Source organism: Dipodomys spectabilis, unplaced genomic scaffold (assembly GCF_019054845.1).
Source record: "Dipodomys spectabilis isolate Male_0828 unplaced genomic scaffold, ASM1905484v1 ptg000594l, whole genome shotgun sequence".
In the NCBI taxonomy this organism is placed as follows: domain Eukaryota; kingdom Metazoa; phylum Chordata; class Mammalia; order Rodentia; family Heteromyidae; genus Dipodomys; species Dipodomys spectabilis.
The window spans coordinates 865936-887913 of NW_024871271.1; the positions used below are offsets into that span (position 1 = coordinate 865936).

A 21978-nucleotide genomic window follows, 5' to 3' on the forward strand; every position below is an offset into this window, starting at 1 on the left:
CATTAAAAAGAAATCAAATGTAGTGTTAAAAATCTGGTGCTAATTTAGCCAGGCACTGGTAGCTCACTCCTGTAGTCCTAGCTACTCAGGAGGTTGAGGTCTCAGGATTGTGATTCCAAGCCAGGTCAGACAGGAAAGTCTGTAAGACTCTATCTCCAGTTAACCACCAAAAAGCTGGAAGTGGAGCCATGGCTCAAGTGGTAGAGCATTAGCCTTGAGCAAAAGCACCCAGGGACAGCGCCTAGGCCCTGAGTTCGAGCCCTAACCCCTCTGGCTGCAGCTGGTGGTTACTGGGACAGTCCTGTGGGGGAGATGTGTGTGAGCTGGGTCACCTCACCAGTGTAGCGCTGTGTGATGAAGGCAATTGCTTGTTTCCTACCTGTATACTTAGAAATGGAAATTTGGTGCCCAGATTTTTCTTCTGGATGCTGTTAATCAGAACACACTGAATCTTGTTGGTTGTATGAGTTCATTTCCATGGACCCTGCTTGGGGGCTTCCTCTCACAGTGTCTCAGGTCTTGGGGTTATGGCTGACGTAGGAAGAAGACTCGTTCTGGCTCCTAGCTGCTCCCACCCAGGGACACTGCAAGAGACACTCGGGAACTTTGAATTCTGTCTGAAATACCAGTCCTGCGGGGGTGAGAGCTGGCTCAGTTAGAACTGAAAGTTTAAAATAGCATGGGCCTTTTGTATTTTCATAACTTTTTTCCTGAATACTCTTCATTTCTTCTTCTCATCCTGTGTGGGGGGTGTGGGGGAGAGAGAATGGGAGAGCAGTGCTGTAGCTCTTTGCCGTTAGTCCCCATATCTACAGGTCTGGGGTTAAGGGCTTTAGTTTACTGAAATCAAAGCCAGGTAAAACCAGTGTTTGCCTCTGCCCCCCTGCCTTGCCTTTGTTCTCAAGCAGAGATTTAGTCTTCTGGAGACATCGTTGCTTTTCCAGTGCCCCAAATTCAATACCTGGCCTGGTTGCTGGGCAGATGGCGCCCATCGGTGAGCCGCAGCTGGGCTGTGTAGCATGCAGAGGGTGGAGCTGCCTGCTGCCGTTAGACTGAGTTTCAGTCCAGCTCTGAGGGCGGCGCTGGGCTGCCGAGAGCGTCAGCTGCAGGGCTCTCAGCACTGGCCCCTCCTCCCCGCCCCCCATGCGCACAGGGAGTCAGAGGAGGTGTGGCTCTGGCGATCTGAGTGATGGCCTCACCTTGGGCATCAGGTGCGTGGGCCCAGAGTCGGGCGCGGGGTGCCACTTCTGTCAGCTGGTAACCTGGCGCTGCCCCTGGCTGCCCTCTGCCAGGGCACAGGAGGGTGCGCGTGGGGAGGGCAGGCTTGGTCTGAAAGCAGAGAGCTGGGCTCTGTGTTCACCAGTGAGGTGACAGCCTTGGGCCTCAGAGAGGGAGCGCAGGGCCTGGCCTCACTCTGGACAGGAGAGGCGGAAACCTGCCTGCGGCCCCGGGGTTGACCCTCAGAGTGGCCGCTGGTGACCGGGGCTCAGGGCGCCCCCTTTCACCTCTGTCCGCAGCTGTGCTGGGGCCTCGCCACCAGGCGAAGTGCGGGCTGCACCAGGACTCGGCGCGGCAGCCTCTGCCGGGTGAGCGGCAGAGGACAGGCGTCCCCTCGGCTCCTGGGAAGGCTTAGGAAGGCGTGGCGCCCACCCCGGCCCGAGGGCAGCTCCGTGCTCCCCAGCACCTGGCCTCGGGGCTCGCCCCAAGCCGCTCTGCTCAGGCGCCCCGGCATCCTGGGCTGGCCGGAAGGTTCAGGCCGGATGATGACCACGGCCTCATCACCTCTGGGACAAGGCCCAAGAAGGGAGTGGAGGGGAGAGCTGCAGAGCGCATGGAGCTCAGGGCCTGCTTGTCTGGGAGGAGAGTGGAGAGGGAAACACAGCCCCAAACACAGCCAGGTGCTAAGCTCCGTGAGTCAGCAGCTGCCCCTGTGCTGCGGGCGCTCCGGTAAGGAGGCTGCAGCTCCGCACTAATCTTTGAATCTCAGACACAGGAGACCAGGTCTCCACAGCGCAGGACAGAGGACCCCCCCAACGAGTGTATGACCTGGCCAGTGCGCGCGGGGGGGGGGGGGGGGGGGGACAGGCGCAGGGGTGGCAGGGAAAGAGCCTGGATTTTGCTGAAAGAGCAGTGGCGGCCGAACAGTGCTGAGCGCGTTTGGTGGAGGGCGCCCCTGAGCTACCCGCCTCCCCACTTCCCCACAGCCCCAGCCAGAGCTCCATAGGCCATGGTGACCTTACTAACGCTTCTTTACACAAATTACTTTTAAATAGCTGTGCACAAGTGTTTCAATTCAACATGCCAGTTTATGTGTGCAATGCCTTGACCCGAGGGAGGCTGCTGGATGAACCAGTGCTGTGCAGGTAGAAGGGTCCAGGCCGCCCTGGCAGCAGCGCTGCTCTGAGCCGGACCCGGCAGAGGGCCACGGGCTCTGTGTCTCCTCCAGCTGTCAGCACCCACGTTACACGTTACACTCCTGGCACCTTCCTCCCTGCAGAGGTCAGACCCGCAGTTGCTGGCCCAGTTCTACTACGCCGACGAGGAGCTGAACCAGGTGGCCGCGGAGCTGGACAGCCTGGACGGGCGCAAGGACCCCCAGCGGTGCACTCTGCTCGTCAGCCAGTTTCGCTCCTGCCAGGTGAGCCGCGGGTCCGGGGGTCGCCCTGGAAGAAAGGCTGGTCCTGCCTGGGTGGTGTCCAGACCTAGGATGGCCTTTGTCACCCCCACTCTGTTCCATAGGGACAGCCTCAGGGTCCCTCGGGAATGCTGGAGAAGCCCAGCCCAGTCCTGGGCAGAGCACAGTAGGGTAGAGGGCAGTCAGCACACGGGACCCCAGCGTGGAACAGAAGCTGGTGGGAGGGGGTTGGGAGCCTTGGGCTCCTGAGCCCGGGAGCGGCTGGCCGCCCGGGACCCATTCACCTGCTCCAGGCGCCCTGCAGGGGTGCGGGGAGCAGTGGGCAGTGTGGCCCTGCACCGCTGCTGACTTCAAGGGCTGCAGCTTCTGCTGCATAATTTACAGACAGCCTGGAAGCAGCTACTAAAAATACTCAGGACTGCAACCACGTGCACCCTGGCATAGCGGCCATGGGCGGCCCCTGCCGGAGGGCAACCTGGGGCCCAGCTGGTAGCACCTAGGTTGGCTCAGGTCTGTGGTGGACCCATGCCAGTCCATCGGGCCACTTCCTACATGCTCTCTGTCCACGAGGCCTGACCCACGAGCCCTCCCCCCGGCAGGACACCCTGTCTGTGTGGCCTGACACACAAGCCCTCCCCCACAGCAGGACTGTCCACGTGGCCTGACCCACGAGGCTCCCCCACAGCAGGACTGTCCACGTGGCCTGACCCACGAGGCCTCCACCCACAGCAGGACACTGTCCACGAGGCCTGACCCACGAGGCTCCCCCACAGCAGGACTGTCCACGTGGCCTGACCCACGAGGCTCCCCCACAGCAGGACACTGTCCACGTGGCCTGACCCACAAGCCCTCCCCCCACAGCAGGACACTGTCCACGAGGCCTGACCCACGAGGCCCCCCACAGCAGGACACCTTTGGGGCCCCCTCATGATCTGTGCCCTTTTTCTTTTGGGTTCTGTGGCTTTGCGTTGTTTGGTGACGGCCTCCACTCATGAAGCCATTTGTCCCTTTGGAGCTGCTGCCTCCAGCCTCACGTTACAAACATGCTGGCCAGGGCCCGGGGCCAGGGGCAGCCTGCCGGAGGCACTCCATGGAGGAAATGCTCAGAGAGGCCGGAACCACCCCCTCTGCAGCCCTCGTGGGACAGAGGGGAAGATTTTGGTCCCTGTGAGGCATGAGTGTTGTCCCTTCCCACCCTCTCGCTGTGGACGTGCTTCTGCTGATGACGTTGTCTGAAGGCCACGGGGAGGGAGGGCGGGGCTGGGGGCAGGGGTGGAATGCTCAGACCAGACGCATTCCTTCCCTGTCTGGTGAAGGCCCTGCCCTTTCTGAAGAGGTGCTGTACTACTGACCCACGTGTTCAGCCCTAGGGTTCAAAAGATGAGTCTTAAGGTTTTTTTTGTTTGTGTTTTTTTGGTTTTGTTTTTTTTTTTTTGTCAGTCGTGGGTCTTGACTCTGGGCCTGGGCACTGTCCCTGAGCTCTTTGGCTCAAGGCAGGCGCTCTACCACTTGAGCCATAGAGCCACTTCCAAGTCTTACTTTTTGATTATGATTATTGTAGGTGTGGAGGACCACTGCCCAAAGCCAATCTCAACAAAAAGCATAAGGATCTACCTGAAAAATACCTAAAGCCAAAACGTGGGGGGCATGGCTCGAATGGAAGAGTGCCCTGCCTAGCAAGCATGGGGCCCTGAGTTCAAACTCCAGCCCCAAAAGAAATGCGTGATTTAGACTGTGTCACTGGCTCTCAGTCCTCACTGAGACAGAGACCAGGAGATTCTGCTTCACTTGGTCCCGAAGGAGCCTCACGAGGCACACATTGGTTCATTTTCAGACATTAAGGAAAGGACCCAGCATTTCTGGGCTCCATTCTACTTTTCATGACATATTCTTATGAATTGTCAAGTTATATTCCCTAAAATTTTGTTGAAGATGCTTGTGTCCGTTATGAGCAGCTACTGGCTGCTCATCCGTTTTGCTGATAAGGTCGGACCTCACAGACACTAGTGCTTGCGCTTGTGTGTTTGTACAGCAGTGTGCTCTTTCTTCTGCATATGGTAGAATCAGCTTTGAACCCTGCCTGGAACTTCCTTGGTTAGAAGATTTTTAACTAAAATTCAGTTTACTGAATAGACAGTATCCTATTTCTTTTGGAAGAATTTTGTTAGTATACTATCAAGACCTATCTTCTCTTGGGTACCTGTGAGTCATGCCTGTAAAACCCAGCTACTTTGAGGCTGAGATCAGGATGGTCCTGGTTCCAGGCCGGTCCCAGGCAGAGAAGTCAGCAAGACCCTCTGCATGGGGGAAGCTGTGCCTGGTGGTCCACACCTGTCATCCCAGCTACAAACAGGCAGATGTCCGGGTGTGTGCTCCTGGGGCGGAGGCACGAGAACTAAAAAGCGGGGGGGGGGGGGGAGGGACTGGCTCAGCAGTGAAGCACCTGCTGGGTTCAAATGCCAGTCGTGAAAAAAAAAAGATATAAAGTGTATTGGAGCAAATAATTCACGTTTCCTCACTTTCCTTTGCGGCTCGGATCTTGTTGTGTAAGGTCTTTGGCAGATCAGCGCTCAGTCAAGAGCTGACCTCTCTGACCTCTGACCCCTTTCCTTTCCTTGATGCAAAGCAGGGGTTTCCCATCCTCAGCCAGCACCAGCAAAGGCCTCTTCCTGCTCCCCGGCCTGGGGGCCGAGCCCTCCTTTCCCCCGGTGCCTTCTCCCCATGCTCTGACGTGAAGCCAGCAGGGCCCTGGCAGGACCTGCCTGGCTTTCCCTGACTCAGACCCACGGACTTCCTTTCCTCTGTCCAGGGTCTTGAGGCCCAGCTCCAGGAGAGGTGATGGTGGCCCCTGCCACTCCATCTCGGGCAGAATTAGAAATGCCAGCTAGGGTTTGTGCAGGCACACTGACAGCAACACCTGGCACTGTTGACCTTATTGCTTTATCCTTTATTGGACCATAGAACCAGGCCTTCCTAGCCAGAAAGGCTTTTAGGAAGAAATGACAGTAGCTCCACTCAATGTTGACTAGAGGCTATTTCTTTTCTCTTTTCCTTTAAGTAGTTGTACAACAGGGATTATCATTCAACGTGCCAGCTTGTAAGTTCAATGCATCATCGTTGGCTCGATACCGTTCTCTTTAATATCACTAAGGTGTAGTGTTTTCCTTACTCTGCCCGAGAGCTGTGCCTCGGAGTTCAGTGCAGAGGGTTCTCCAGCCCCATGGTCCCCACTGCTGGTGATTTTCCATATCTGGTTCCTAAAATATTTGAAACGTAAGCCTCCGAAGGCAGAAGGGAATTACGCCAAGATCCCAAATTACAGAGGGTGAGAGTCAATTAGTTTGAGCTTTCTGTAAAGCAACTTGGCAGAATCTAAGCAGAGCCTGCAGTGCACATCACACTCTTGACTTTGGAATTCCATTTCTAGAGATGCATGTGCTAAAGTGATTACCCCCACATTTGCAAGTCACCAATGTCAATGACTGCTGCACTAGTTAAGGTGGTGGAGACCCGGAAAGGAAGGGGCGAGAGCACACCACCACTTACACCGCTATCCATCAAAAGCCGGACAGTGGCCTGTCCCCGCAGGGGTGACGTCAGCAGAATGCAAGGCCAAGTACACCGGGAGATGGCAGTGCCGACGGAGCCGAGGAAGCGGCTCAACTGCAGCACGTCACTGCGCAAGCCCTCCGCGCCACTCTGCTTCCCCATCGCGGGACTTCCTGTGAGGAGTGGGCAAAGAAGGAAAGATTTAGACAGGGTTCTGTGTGCTTGAAGACAAGACGGTGCTAAAGGAAGAGCAAGATGTAATTCAAGACACAATAAGCCTGGCTTCCTTGAAGATACAAGGCATGCATTCAGTTCATGTACTTTGTATTTTGAGCATGAGGAAGTAAAATAACTTTTATTTTTAAAACATAGTTCCTTAAGGTTAGCTGTAATCCAGGAGAGAGCCAAGAGGCTGTGTGTGTGCGCGTGTATGTGTGCACGTGTGTGTGCATGCACGTGTGTGCGTGAGCGTGTGTGTGCGTGCGCATACCCGCACGCGCGCATGTGTATACTAGGGCTTGAACTCAGAGTTCTTGCTCTCGCTCCTGAGTAAGAGAGCTCATGATTGGTGCTCTACCACCTAAGCCATGTCTCCAGCTCAGCATTTGCTGCTTAATTGGAGATGGAGTCTCATGGACTTTTCTGCCCATGATTCTCCACCGCCTGAGTAGCTAGGATTACAGGTGTGAGCCCTTGGTACCTGGCTGGGAAAGGCCTTTTATTCCCACAGGGTGCTGACTGTGCGGTAGAGAGGGAGCCGTGTCCCTCAGTGTGCGGCAGGAGAGACCTGCTTCACGGGCCCCTCAACTGTGCTCCTGACTGGCAGTGCGTGACCTCTCAGGGCCCAGACCTGTGCCACAGAAATGTGGCAGAGAGAAGCAAACTCAGACACGAGCCTGCAGACCTAGCAGCTCCATTTGCTGGCTGGATCCTCAGAAGACTGGACAGGTGTGCAGAGAGGTGCGCAGGATGGACACAGCGCCACTGCAGGGAACAGGCAGGGGAAGGGCAAGCACCACTCCTGTCGCCAGGCATGCTGGGAAAGCCTCACGGTGCCGCGGGAAGTTTCCCAGTGTCATCTCCAAGCAGTTCACCAGGACCGCTCTAGAGGCCACGTGGGCATGGCCTGACCTGCGGAAGGGTCTCAGGGATGAATGTCAACATGCCTGTCCACTCTGGGGATATTCCTGGGAAGTGTATAACCAGCAAAGGCATGCTACTGGACTACTTTTGTATCTTAAGAAGCGGAGATAGCCAGGTGCCGGTGGCTCACGCCTGCTATCCTAGCTACTCAGGAGGCTGAGATCTGAGGATCATGGTTCAAAGCCAGCCTAGGCAGGAAAGTCCGTGAGACTCTTATCTCCAATAAACCACCAGAAAACCAGAAGTGGTGCTGTGGCTCAAGTGGTAGAGCACTTGCCTTGAGCTGAAGAGCTGAGGGACAGCGCCCAGGCCCAGAGTTCAAGCCCCACGACTGACAAAAAATAAAAAAAAGAACCAGTGACGTGCGTGGTGCCTGTGCCATATGTGGCAGGGGCCAGCCGGATGTGGTGTTGGCATGCTCGCTCCTTTTCTGTTTCAGGACAACGTGTTAAACATCATCAGCCAGATCATGGATGAGTGCATTCCCCAGGACCGTGCCCCTCGGGATTTCTGTGTCAAGTTCCCCGAGGAGATCCGGCATGACAACCTGGCTGGCCAGCTGTGGTTTGGTGCTGAGGTAGAAAGTGGCTGTTTGGGTTTCTGGGTGTTAGGTTGGGTTGGCCTCATCCAGGCAGTGCCCCATTGCACACTGGGCACCGCGGGGCCCAGGGCCTGCTGTCTGCTCCAAGGGAGACAGCTGTAACGCTGTGTTGCAGAGGTGGTTTTTAATGAGATTCCCAGGGCTCCACACACCCAGGACCACCGCCCCCCCCAAAAGGACTTGTAGTAACACTACCGCTATCAGCCAGGCTATCCTTACTAAGGGCCTTGATTTCACACTGTGATATCAGCCAGGCTATCCTTACTAAGGGCCTTGATTTTTGCCATGTCATAGTAGTCCGTCAGATCTTTATGTTTATTTCCCACTGGGGACACTGAGGCATCCAGAGGAAAGCGCCCGCCCTGGGAGGTGCAGGACCAGTGTCCCCAGCCCCGGCCTCCCACAGCCCCGCTCGGGGGTGGGGCTGCAGCCTGCTGCCTGTCACCCCGTGCTGTCCTGTTGTCTCTGTAGCCCCTTAGCCCTCGTGCCCCACGCAGCAGACCCCTCACCCCTGAACCACTGGCTGGGAAAGCCTCCGGAGTCCTGGCCGGTTGTGGTGAGCCAGCACCCTGTGCCCACGTCCAACCTCGGCGTGCTCCTCGGTGAACAGGCCCTGCCGCTGGCCTGCTGGGCGTCTGGGCCCCGGGCTGCTGGCCTCCCAGGTGTGGTCCCGGGGCTCCCAGCTCCGCGCTCGGCGCTGGGCATGGCCGGAAGCTGAAGCTGGGACCTCTTGCTCTGCTACTCAGGAAACTGCCCTCAATGGGCACTGCAGATGGGCTCGGCCCTAAAGGGTGAAGGCCGAGCAGGTGTGTAGGCACCCCCACCCCAAGAGGACGCCCTCCTCCCACCGTAGAGGCTGGCTTCACCCCCACCCCTGACCCGAGAGCGGTCAGTAAAAGCCCAGGACACAGAGTGAGGCTGGAGGCCTGGCAGAAGTGGAGGCTTTGTGGTCAGGGGGCTCTTCACCGGCCCAGAGCCTGGCATGCTTAGGGGAGTGGGTCTGGGTTCTAGGCTGGTTGGGTTTCTCCAGCCTTGAGGTGTCTGTGATCTCCCTGAAGGTCACCGTGCTTGGGGTCGGTTCAGCCCTGGTGTGTTGTGCTGAGGACGCAGCCCCGAGTGGGGCTTCTGGGAACTCCAGGCCCATGGCCATCCTGTGTGCTGGTCTGGAGGGGACAGGAGCCCCACACTGGGGGGCTGTGCGAAGCCCTCTCGTGAGCCCCGTGCCCTGCCTGCCTCCTGGGTCCCTGCCGAGGCCGTGCCCGTCTCTGTGGGGACACCTGTTGTGGTTGTGGCTGCCCTGAAGTGATGGAGGCCTCAGGAGGGGCACCGTCAGTAGCAGGTGCCCAGTCCTGGCCCAGAGAGAACATGGGTGCTCAGGCCCTGGGGCCTGTGGTCAAGTCCCTGCAGACGGGGTGGCCCCTGGGAGCCCTGGGCTACTCCCACGCCTGTTCCCCGACTTCTGCCCACAGTGCCTGGCCGCTGGCTCCAGCATCATGAACCGAGAGCTGGAGAGCATGGCCATGCGGCCCTTGGCCAAGGCGCTGACCCGTAGCCTGGAGGATGTGCGGGGTGCCCTCCGCGACCAGGCGCTGCGCGACCTCAACACCTACACCGAGAAGATGCGGGAGGCCCTGCGGCAGTTCGACATCCTCTTCGCAGAGTTTGAACTCAGGTGACCCTGGGGCCCAGGCCTACGCCCCAGGTGTGGGAGTCACCGCCTTTGCCCTCCAGGTCAGGGAGTGACAGCTCTTTGGGGCTCATCCTGTAGTTTCCCTGCTAGAAAATGGAGAAGTCAAGGTCTATGGTGCCACCTGTTTGTGGGGTTAACCCTGGGGCACCGTGGGGGTGAGCGGGGATGTGACCTGGGGTCTTGCAGGGTCCTGGCTGTGACGGGCTTCTGGGGGAGAAGACTTGTTGGGGAACCAAGAGGCACGGCAGACACACTGTGAGATGAGCAGACGTGACTGTGGGGACCCGGCAGGTACCCTGTGGTAGACGTACAACTGTGACCTGTGGGGACACGGCAGGCAGGCACACTGGGGACACGCAGCTGTCACCTGTGTCCCACGGCAGGTACCCTGTGGTAGACGTACAACTGTGACCTGTGGGGACACGGCAGGCAGGCACACTGTGGGGACACGGCAGGCAGGCACACTGGGGACACGCAGCCGTCACCTGTGGGGACACGGCAGGCAGGCACACTGTGGTAGACATGCAGCTGTGAAGAGGTGGGATGGCCAGCAGTCACAGTGGTGAAGATTGCACTGTGATGTGTGGGCCCCCCGCCTTTGCCCCGTTCTGGCCAGGGTAAAGGTGGGGATAGTCATGAGGCAACCATGGTTTCGGGTGGTCAGGGCTGACACGGTGCAGGCTGTGGGGCCTTCCAGGTCTGCCCTGGCAGGAGCTCTGATTTAAAATACCAGTAAAGCTGGGAGTTGTACATTTATGCAGTTATGACCTGCAGCACTGTTGAGAATTAGGGGTTTAATGTAATACCTTGTCGGGGAGGCCTGGGGAGAGCCCAAGGCCTGACAGCCCTTGCTGTTCGCAGCTACGTCTCGGCCATGGTGCCGGTGAAGTCTCCCAGGGAATACTACGTGCAGCAGGAGGTCATCGTGCTGTTCTGCGAGACTGTGGAGAGGTGAGGACGCTGTTCCCTGCCCTGTTCCAGGCCACAAGCAGCCCGGTCATCCCTGTCAAAGCTCCTGGAGTTTGGAAAGCCCTGGTCCACTGCCTTCCCCACCCCGCCTCCTGCTGGTCCAGCCCCATGCCCCCCTGTGCTTCAGGCTGAAGGGGCAGGGCACTGCTGGAGGCCTGCGGGGGAGCACAGCACAGAGCGCTCAGCTTTGATGCCTCTGCCCAGACCTCCGACTCCCTCCTCCACCTCACCCTGGGAGGGGCCCCTGTGGGCTCCAGGCCTGCTAAGCACCACCGCAGGGTGGGCCTTCGGTACCCCTCAGGCCTGGCGCAGATTCTTACATTTGGATTTGGGGGCCAAGATTTCTCCTGGAGTATTGCCCCAATTTGTCTAGTGCTGTTGGCACTAAGTGATTTGCAACTGACTAAAGCACACCGTAGTTTGTAGGTTTAAAAGGGACTGTCTGTTCTTTTGAGAGATGTTTCAGATTGCCAGAACACAGGGTGACAGAAAAACCTGCTGCGTTGAGGTCCTGGCGGCGGCAGCACCTGCCAGGGGTGTCGGCCGGCTGGCAGGGCGGCTGGGAAGCTCCCTTGCTTGGGGATCATCTTTGCCCCATGTTTATTCTTGGCACCAGGGATGTGTCAGTTTCCTGGGGCAGCAGAGCAAGGGCTGCATGGCCTCTTCTTTTGCTCTCTTGGGTGTCACAACAGACGCCCAGTGGCACAAATAGGTCCTGTTTTCTGTCCTTTCCTGGGGCCAAAGGAAAGCTGGAAAGTAGCCTGGGCCTCCTTGCAGCGGGGAGCCCGCTGCGCGGCACGCGGGCTGCTGCTGGGTGCAGGTCACCCTCCAGGCCCGTCCTGTGGGGTGAGGAGGCCCAGCCTGAGCAGGCCGCGCTCCCCGACGTGCTGGGGGCCCGGTGCAGGCGCAGGTGCAGTGGGCCGCGCTCCCCGACGTGCTGGGGGTCTGGCACAGGCGCAGTGGGCCACGCTCCCCGACGTTCTAGAGGCCTGGCGCAGGCGCAGTGGGCCACGCTCCCCGACGTGCTGGGGGCCTGGCGCAGGCGCAGGCGCAGTGGGCCGCGCTCCCCGACGTTCCAGGGGGCCTGGCGCAGGCGCAGGCAAGTGAGTGCTCACACTCTGTCTTCCTCGGCCAGGGCCCTGGACTTCGGGTACCTGACCCAGGACATGATTGATGACTACGAGCCGGCTCTCATGTTCACCATCCCCAGGCTGGCCATCGTGTGGTGAGTGCCCTCCTCCCCGACAGTCACGAGCAGAATCCTGGTGGCCCATCCCTGCGGAGGCCGCCCGGGCCTCTGTTAGCCACGGCCCAGCAGTGGCTGCTCAGCCACTGGCCCCGGTGCGCACTTCAGGCTGGCCCCCGTGCGCTTTCCGGGCTGGCCCCGTGCGCTCTTCGGGCTGGCCCCGGTGCGCTTTCCGGGCTGGCCCCTTGCGCTTTCCGGGCTGGCCCCGGTGCAGTCTTCAGGCTGGCCCCGTGCGCGCTTTCCGGGCTGGCCCCGTGCGCTTTCCGGGCTGGCCCCGGTGCGCTCTTCGGGCTGGCCCCGTGCGCTCTTCGGGCTGGCCCCGGTGCGCTCTTCAGGCTGGCCCCGTGCGCTCTCCGCGCTGACCCCTGTGCGCTTTCCGGGCTGACCCCTGTGCGCTTTCCGGGCTGACCCCGGTGTGGTCTTCGGGCTGGCCCTGGTGCACTTTCCTGGCTGGCCCTGGTGCGCTTTCCGGGCTGGCCCCGGTGCACTTTCCTGGCTGGCCCTGGTGTACTTTCCGGGCTGGCCCCGGTGCACTTTCCGGGCTGGCCCCGGTGCGCTTTTCGGGCTGACCCCAGTGTGGTCTTCAGGCTGGCCCCGGTGCACTTTCCGGGCTGATCCTGGTGTGGTCTTCGGGCTGGCCCCGGTACACTCCCCAGGCTGGCCCCAGTGCACTTTCTGGGCTGGCCCCGGTGCGCTCTTCAGGCTGGCCCCTGTGCGCTTTCCGGGCTGGCCCTGGTGTGCTTTCCAGGCTGACCCCGGTGCGGTCTTCGGGCTGGCCCCGGTGCACTCTTTGAGCTGGCCTTCTGGCCTCCCCTGGCAGATGAGTAGCCAAACATCCTGAGCACCCCTGATTTGCTCAGTGGTGAAGGGGAGCCCCCACCCCGAGTAGTGCAAGGTGGCTGAGCCCTCGCCACCTGACGCAGGATGGCAGCCTGCTGGGCACAGGCTCACCCGGGGAGGCTGGCCACACCCCACGCAGGACCTGTCAGGTGACCAAGGGAGCAGAGAGACACGAGGACAAGGTATTTCCTGGCTTCTGCCAAAGGACAGGATTGGTTTGACTGCATAATTTCTGGACAGGCCAGGAAGCAGAACCTGCTAGGCTGGAGACTAGGTGGATGGCAGCCTGGAGGCAGGCTGGATACCTGGTCAGCCCCTGCCCCTCGGGGGACGCGGGTGGAGCTGGCATGCAGGGCCTCAGCCTCCAAGGTGTTAAGGCAGTGCGTGAATGAATTCAGGCCCTGCGTACACAGCAGTAGAACTCTTTGTGTCTCTGAGCATTTCTGAGCTTCTCAAGGTCAAACTCTGAGCCCTGTGTTTGGGGGTGTTCTTGGTTGTTCAACTACACCTTGACTTCAGAGACGCCTCACTGAGACCTGGAGAGCACAGAGGCATACAGTGCAGTGTCAGGGCACAATGAAGTATGAGCACAGCGGAAACATGGGGTGCTGCTGAGCATCGGGACAGGCCAGCGCCCCGGCCCTGCAGAGGACAGGCACGCCCCTCACCACAGGGAGGCCTGACCCCCCCGACCCCCCTCCCTGCAGAGGACAGGCACGACCCTCACCACAGGGAGGCCTGACCCCCCTGACCCCCCTCCCTGCAGAGGACAGTTACATCCCTCACCACAGGGAGGCCTGACCCCCCCCGACCCCCCTCCCTGCAGAGGACAGGCACGACCCTCACCACAGCGAGGCCTGACCCCCCCGACCCCCTCACCACAGCGAGGCCTGACCCCCCCGACCCCCCTGACCCCCCTCCCTGCAGAGGACAGTTACATCCCTCACCACAGGGAGGCCTGACCCCCCCGACCCCCCTCCCTGCAGAGGACAGTTACATCCCTCACCACAGGGAGGCCTGACCCCCCCGACCCCCCTCCCTGCAGAGGACAGTTACATCCCTCACCACAGGGAGGCCTGACCCCCCCGACCCCCCTCCCTGCAGAGGACAGGCACGACCCTCACCACAGCGAGGCCTGACCTCCCCCGACCCCCCTGACCCCCCTCCCTGCAGAGGACAGGCACGCCCCTCACCACAGCGAGGCCTGACCCCCCCGACCCCCCTCACCACAGGGAGGCCTGACCCCCCCCGACCCCCCTCCCTGCAGAGGACAGGCACGACCCTCACCACAGCGAGGCCTGACCCCCCCGACCCCCCTCCCTGCAGAGGACAGTTACATCCCTCACCACAGCGAGGTCTGACCCCCCCCGATCCCCCTCCCTGCAGAGGACAGGCACGCCCCTCACCACAGCGAGGCCTGACCCCCCCGACCCCCCTCACCACAGGGAGGCCTGACCCCCCCCGACCCCCCTCCCTGCAGAGGACAGGCACGACCCTCACCACAGCGAGGCCTGACCCCCCCCGACCCCCCTGACCCCCCTCCCTGCAGAGGACAGGCACGCCCCTCACCACAGCGAGGCCTGACCCCCCCGACCCCCCTCCCTGCAGAGGACAGGCACATCCCTCACCACAGCGAGGCCTGACCCCCCTCCCTGCAGAGGACAGGCACGCCCCTCACCACAGTGAGGCCTGACCCCCCTCCCCGGAGTCCTGCACTACCTGGCCAGGCTCAGGCTCCTCACTGACCAGCCCTGTAGGCTTTTCCAGAACCCTCCAATGGCCCAGATCCCTGGCTCTTCCCCTTACCACCCTTCGTCTCAGCAGTCAAGTCAGCAAATCCAAAGAGTTCGCCTCACACGGGAGGGCCAGTACTTTATTTACTATTTTTTACACTGAATTTTGTATCCCAGGCTTGCCTTGAACTCAGGACCCTCCTGCCTCAGCCTCCGAAGTGGTGTGATTGCAGGTGTGCACCACCCTCCCAGTGGGGTGGCACTTGAAGCCCCGTAACTACTTGAATTTTGGAATTTCCCATCATCTGAGGATGTTTGGGTTGGTCAGGGTGAAGTGTAGAGTGACATGTCCCAGGAGATGAGGAGCCTGAGCACAGGACCACTTCTTCATGCTGTGCACCCCGAGTCTGCCCTGCTGGCCCAGGGGTCCGCCCACCCACGGCAGAGCTGGGCGGTTGTGGGAGGGCTTCCCGGGGGACCCCCCCCCTCTGGGCTCAGGCTGGAGGGAGGGCTTGGAAAGTGGCTGGGGGGGGTCCCCAGGAGATGGAGGAAGGTGTATGCTCAGGCAGAGCATGCACCAAGGCCCACTGACAGGGCTCCTACCTCACAGCAAGGCTGTGTACCCAAGGAATCAGGCCCCAACTGGCTTTAGGCCAGTCCTGAGGCTGCCTTGTGATGGACTTCACTGGCTCCCACAGGACTGCAGCCTAGCGCCCTCTTCATTGGCTACAGAGCCATTCTGGACCAGACACACAGAGTCTACAGCCGCTCATGGAGGGGCTATCGCTGTCCATGCAGGGGCTACGGCTGCTCAGCTTGAGGCTTCCCTCCCGTAACTACACACATCACGAGTGACCACTGTACACCTGAACGCTGCTTGTTGCACAGAGACTGAGATGCCTGTGAGGGAGGAGACCGGGGCTGGAGAGACTGGGTCTTCCCAAAACTGGTTTTAAAGGCTTTATCTTAGAACAGTTCTTTTTAGTATTATTGTTTTTGTCATTATATAAAGTTGAGGACAGAGGGTTACAGTTTCGTAGTCAGGTAAAGGATACATTTCTTTGGGGTCAATGTTACTTGAATAGTTCTTTTTTTTTTTCCACAGTGGACTTATTTTAAGTTGACCGTGGCAAAGCTGGGGCAGAGAGACGAATAGTTCTTTTAAAAGAATAAAGAAACTAAAATCTTGACCCAGCGACTGACCAGGTCGCTGGGACTGGTCCATCGCCAGCCTCAGGGGGTCTGAGGGAGGAGGTAGCCCAAATAGCCACCTGGGGATAAATGATAACCCAGTGCGTGTGTGCACGGTGAGACGCGATGTCTCCATGAGAACAGAGTGCTGACGCCGCACAGCGACCGTGACCGTAAACACGATGGGGAGTGAGAGCAGAGCTGCGGGTCACACTCCGCAGGATCCAGTTTACATGGGATGTGCTGTGTGGGTGAACTGGAGACAGGAAGTGGTGGGCTGGAGACAGGAAGTGGTGGGCCAGAAGGTGGCATGAGTGGATGGGGGGGGGCAGACTAGAGGACTTATTTGCAGGTGCTCTTGGAGGGGGATGAGAGGCGGAGCTTACACAATACTATGTATTTAACCAGCGGCACCACGCTTTAAAGTGGTGAAGGGTGGGTTTTGCAGCCTCTTCCAGCCGGGTTCCTGTGTGCGTTGTGTCCTGGCATACATGCCACCAGGACCATGCCCCCGTCCCGCTCTCCAAGAGCACATGGCGTCAGTGGCCAGGCCAGTAGGACTCTGTGCAGGTGTTTGCTGAGCTCCTGGAACACAATGTCACCAGCCTTGCCCTTGTTCACAGGGACACAGAGAGCCGGTCTGCCCTGTGCCATGCCTGCCCCTCGGAGTGGTTTGGGCTGCTCCCAGAGCCTCCGTGCAGGGGGCAGGACGGGCACAGAGCAGGCGCTTGTGGTTTGAGTGCTCCAGTGTGTGAGCACAGCTGGGCACAGGGCCCTGGGGCACAGGGCCGATGCCCGAGATTCCAGATGAGCCTAGCACGGCCAGGCCCTGGGCAGCAGCCCCTTCTCACTGCTCTTAACTGGGCTGCTGTGGGGCTCTGCCCTGACCTCACCCTGGCGGGGCAGGTGTGGGAGCACTGGCCACTGCAGGGCACCGCGGGCGGGCACGTGCTCGGGTCAGCCGCTCCTCAGCCGACAGGACTGCGAGGATTGCTGAAGGCCGGGCGGCCTCTTAGCACCCAGCCCCCACCTCCAACCACACACACTCGGCTCCTTTTCTGCCTCTTTTCACTGTCCTGAGGCCACCTGGTTTACCATCAAAAGTTAAGGCCCTATCTTGCGAATTTGTCACCTAAATTATGTTTATTTGATCCTTGTGGATGAGGCTATGTGGTCCTCCGCTGTTCTCCAGTAAAACAAAACAAAACAGAATCCAGGGACAGATGGACTTCCCCGAGCCCCTCAGACCACCGAGACCCTGCCGTCTGCTTCCTAGAGACCCAGCGGGAAGCACCTAGGGCAGGGTCCTGGGGCGAAGCTCTGGGAGAGCCGGCTGCCGTGGCTGATGGAGGCAGACACAGAGCAGCCCTGCATGGTGGGGTGGCTGGGGCCAGCCTCTCTGTGGTGATGGCCAGAGCGATTCTCAGGGCCGTCAGCGGGTGCTGAGCCGGAGGGCATGTGGGGGAGAGGAAAGCCAGTCTCCCCTGCCTGGGGAATAGCTCTGGGGCTTTGTGGGTGTCTGGGCAGTGTGATGCTTTTCCCACTGCACAGTGACAGTACCGGAGGGGAGGCTTCGGCTCCCATCCCGGTTCTCCGATCAGGGCCAGGGTTTGGAATCCTCTCAGGCCTCACTGTCACGAGCTTCCACAGCTCTATTCTCATGTCAGTGAGGAAGATCTGAGGACCAGATCCCCATGCTAATTTCTCTGATTGCAGCACTGATATGTACAATTACACTCTTTTTTTTTTTTTTTTTGGGGTTGGTCATGGGGCTTGAACTCGGGGCTCAGGTGCAGTCCCTCAGCTCTTCAGCTCAAGGTGAGCATTCTACTACTGAAGCCACAGAGTCACTTCTGGTTTTCTGGTGGTTAATTGGAGATAAGTCTCATGGACTTTCCTGTCCAGGCTGGCTTTGAGCCGTGATCCTCAGATCTCAGCCTCCTGAGTAGCTAGGATGACAGGCGTGAGCCACCGGTGCTGGCTACAATTACATTCTTAGGACTATCTTGTGACTCCCTAATCCACTTCAAAAGGTGCTCAAGGCTGGGTGGTGGCTCCAGTTGCTTTCTCTGTACACATATTTGATTAAGTCCTAGAGGCGAAGGGTGAGGCTGCACCACATCCCAGTGGGTATCACTTGGAGGTGGGGTTCTGGGACTCACGCAGGGGCCACGGGTCTGACCACGCTGGCTCCCGTGTCTCAAATGCAGTGGCCTCGTGGTCTATGCAGACGGGCCCCTGAACCTGGACCGCAAGGTGGAGGACATGTCCGAGCTGTTCCGGCCTTTCCACACGCTGCTGCGGAAAATAAGGTGAGGGCTGAGCGGCGGTGAGGGGGGGAGCTGCGCTGGGAGGGTGGTGCCGGCGCTCGAGTTCACCCCCTCCACCATTCACAGTAGCAAGTTGTAAAAACAGCCCAGATGCCTTCCAGCAGATGAGCAGACCGAGAAAATGTGGTTTCTACACACCATGGGATTTTCCTCATCTATCAGAATAATATGTCATTTGCAGGGAAATGGGGAGACCTAGAACAAATCATGTTAAGTGAGGTAAGCCAGGCTTAGAGGGACTAAGGGCACCTGTTTACTCTCATATGTGGAAGTTACATATAAAATACATACATGATAGCGGATACAGGTAATATGCACAGACACACAAATTAGGGGAGGTCCAATGATGAACTACTCTGAACAACTAATGGACTGTTTGTTAAGTGAATACCAGGAAGCAGAAACAAGGAGGGCATGGGAAAGGAGGGAGGAAGGGTAGCAAATGTCATTCTATTCAACGTCTACTATGTAAAAATTTGTGTAACTTGAGGTAGGGATGGGATGGGGAAAGATGGAACGGCTGGTATTGGACAAGATACATTGTACTCGTAACCTGACTCCTGAACTTGAAATCCTTTATGCAACTACTTAACCACCAATAAACAAGAACAATGCAATGAGGGAGGGGAGGAGGAAGGAGAAATGGTCTTCAGACGGCCGTCATCTGGCACTGAGTCAGGGAGGACCCCATTGGGTGCTGAACAGTGCGGGCACCCGTGCCCTGGGTGCGTTCCTGCCACCGCCACTGCTGGGTGCACTCCTGCCACCGCCACTGCTGCCGGCAGGGGGCTGTGTCCACTCCTGGCCAGGGAGGCCGGCGTGGTCTTTGGGACCCTCACCATGTCTCTGTCTTGACCGTAGGGATTTACTCCAGGCGCTGACTGAAGAGGAGCTGCACAGGCTGGAGCGGAGCCTCTGCGTCTCGCAGGACGCGGAGCTCCCAATGCAGGCGGATGCCCAGCCACCCACCGCCCTGGCACCCACCTTTCCAACGCCCCTCCCCCCCGAAGAGCTGCTCTCAGCCAAGGCCAAAGACCCGGAGGCCGAGCTAGCCTGCTCCATGCAGTACGACGACCAGGAGCTGGAGGAGCTCAGCCGGATGGTCCACAGGGCGGGCGACGAGATGTCCTCTCTGCTCTCGCCGCCCAGCGCCTGCCAGTCCCCGGCCCGCAAGCTGGGGGCCGAGGGCAGCCCCCGCGGGGAGGGGTCTCCCGGCAGAGCGCCGCTGAAGGCAGGCAGCTTCGAGGAGGAGAGGGTGTTCTTCATGGACGATGTGGAGGTGGCAGAGGCCCCGGGTGACCCATTTGGGTGGGCAGACGGCCCCCCAGCTGGCGCCCAGGACAGCGGGCCCCGCAGCGGGGCGGGGGCCAGTGCTCCCATGGCAGGAAAGACGGAGGACTGGTGCAACAACAATAACGAGGAGGAGGGCGAGAAGCGGGCGGCCGGCCTGGCGGGCACCTCCTCCTGCAGCTGCCTGGACTCGCAGCTCTCCCTGGACGGCTGGGAGGCCAGCACCGAGGACGCCGAGACGGCCGAGCTGATCGCCCACCGCACCGGTGGCATGAAGCTCTCCGCCACCGTCATCTTCAACCCCAAGTCTCCCGCTGCACTGGGCCCCGCCACGGCCCCCCAGGAAGTCCCCGGCCACACCGCCTCCCCGCCGGAGCCCCGGGCCGAGGCCGAGGGGGGCCACGCGGCCTCCAGCTGCCTCCTCCACTCCTGCGTGTGCTGCCGGAGCTGCCCGGGCGGCCGGGAGGACGCGGTGGAGCCCCTGCGGGGCCTCCTGGACGCCCCTCACCCCTCCACCGGCTTAGCCAAGGCTGGCGACAAGTGTCCCCAGAGACTGGATGACACCCTGCCAGACCCCACGTCTCCCCGGCCCGCGGAAGATGCCTCTGACGGGCGGGAATGCGAAGGTCCTGCCCCCACCAAGTGCCTCACACATGCCTTAGGGCCCCAGGGGGCTGCAGTCCCCAGGCACCAAGGAGAGGGCCCGGCCATGAGCCAGCTGAAGGGGCCTGAGGCCCCCGAGGGGAGCCCCGGGCCTCCAGGGGGAGGAGACACAGCCCAGTCCCCGCCGCCTCACCCAGCAGGCTGCAGGTAAGCACGGTCTACCCAGGCCCGTGGCTGGGCCTGCCTTAGACCCAGGACCCATGGAGCGTGCTGCCCACTGACCCTTGCCAGCCACCTGCGTGCTGATGGGAGGGACACAGGCCCCTGGTGGTGGGTGTGGTTCCCGGGGGCCATGATGGGACTCTATGTCCCTCTAGAAGGTTCTCAGGAGTGCTCCCAGGAGCCCAGGCTTTGTCTGACCACCTCTCCAAAGGCGTCTGTAGATCTCCCTCCCACCAGGGCCCCCACACGCTCCCTGGAGACAGGACAGTGGGTGGTAGCAGGGTAGGGAGAAAGGCCCTCAGGACCCACACCCATGCCTGAGGCTGTCTCCTTCCCCAGTCCCCCCACCTGGGCCTGTTCTCCACAAGGCAGACCAGCAAGCCGCTCCGGTGGCAGCATCATGGCCTGTTTTGTCTTTAACCTTGGGTCTAGCCAGTGTCACACTCAGAGTCAAGGCGTCCTCCGGGTGAGAGGCCCCTTCCCTAGACCCTCACCTCACAGGCTCCGCCGAGACAGGCCGAGGAAGGGCTCAGCCTGGAGCCAGAGCAGAGCCCTGCGGGCTGGGCCGTGGGATGGTGTGAGGAGGGGGCTTCTGGGACTCCAGCAGGCAGTGTGTTGCCAGTGTCCTCCCACAGAGCAGGAGGAGCCCTCCATGGCTCTCGGGCCTCTGCTGCCCAGTCAGGCTGGGCCATGGCGCCTGGGGTCAGCTGTAGCCACTTGAGCAGCAACATGCCCCCAAAGCATACCCCCGGCCCCGGCCCCGGCCCCGGCCCCGGCCCCGGCCCCGGCCCCGGCCTCCTTCCCAGCCCCTGGTGACCTCTAGGCTGCGTTCCACCTCAGAGGGTTTGCCGCCGGTGGGCTTGGCGAACGAACCATAGGAGATACAGCCCTTTGCGTCCAGCTTCTTCTGCCCAGCACAGTGTGTTCAGGGTCATCCATATGGCTGTCCACCTCAGAAGCTTCCACTCTGTGGCTGAGTGACACCATGGTACAGACAGGCACCCTGTGTCTCTGGGCACCGGCTGAGGAGCGCCCTGCGGTCGTGGTGCCACTGTGCGGCTAGGTGCGGGTTTTCTGTGGACACGTGGATCAATGCTGACCATGTTTAAATGGTTAAGGAGCTGCCAAAGCACTTTCCAAGCCAGCCACCCTGTATGTGTGCTCAAGGATGGTTGTCTGCATTTTTTTTTCTGTCTTTAGGGCATAATCTCTAGAGTATACACCCAGTTGCTTTGTCGACTCCAAATTGTTCCTCTCTCTGAAGTTCTGCCAGCAATTTTACTCCTAGCAGGTTAACTTTGCATGAGATATATAGAGACTGCTGTTTATACTTAATGTAAGTTTATATAAAATATTTGCATGGTTTCCAGCCAAATCTACAAAAGAAGATACGCCCAGAGAAGCCTGTTGGAGGAGATTTTATTCTCTCCTGCTGCTAAAGGAAACAGGGTCCAGAGTTTTTATTGTTCAGTTTTCCATACTTTTGGTATTACTGCACTTGCTTAGTAGGTACTCTGTCTCTCTTGAGCCACGCCACTGGCCTCTTTTGTTTGTCATTTTTTTGTGTGTGTCAGTCATGGGGCTTGAACTCAGGGCCTGGACACTGTCCCTCAGCTCATCAGCTCAAGGCAAGCACTCTACCACTTGAGCCACAGTGGTTTATTGGAGATAAGCGTCTCACAGACTTTCCTGCCTGGGCTGGCTTTGAACAGTGATCCTCAGATCTCAGCCTCCTGAGTAGCTAGGATTACAGGCGTGAGGCATGTATTTGAAATTCAATTCCACTTGTGTGTGTGTGCACGCGCGCGTGCATGTGCGTGCATGTACATGCACGTGAGTGTGCGTCCTGTCATAGCTGCGATGACAGGCCTGAGCCATTCAACCAGACTTTATTGGTAGAGCTTTGATCTCACAGACTTTTTGCCCAGGTTAGCCT

At 59.5% G+C, this 21978-nt stretch overlaps 1 protein-coding gene across 1 annotated transcript in view; it reads left to right on the forward strand.

Annotated features, from left to right (window-relative positions):
• Window positions 1-21978, forward strand: part of Zfyve28 (zinc finger FYVE-type containing 28) — an 85173-nt gene that overhangs the window by 39611 nt on the left and 23584 nt on the right. The window contains exons 2-8 of the mRNA XM_042670995.1: window positions 2498-2638; window positions 7767-7904; window positions 9398-9600; window positions 10480-10569; window positions 11723-11812; window positions 17808-17909; window positions 18789-20027. Coding sequence (XP_042526929.1) covers window positions 2498-2638; window positions 7767-7904; window positions 9398-9600; window positions 10480-10569; window positions 11723-11812; window positions 17808-17909; window positions 18789-20027 — 2003 coding nt within the window. The remainder of the gene's footprint in view (window positions 1-2497; window positions 2639-7766; window positions 7905-9397; window positions 9601-10479; window positions 10570-11722; window positions 11813-17807; window positions 17910-18788; window positions 20028-21978) is intronic.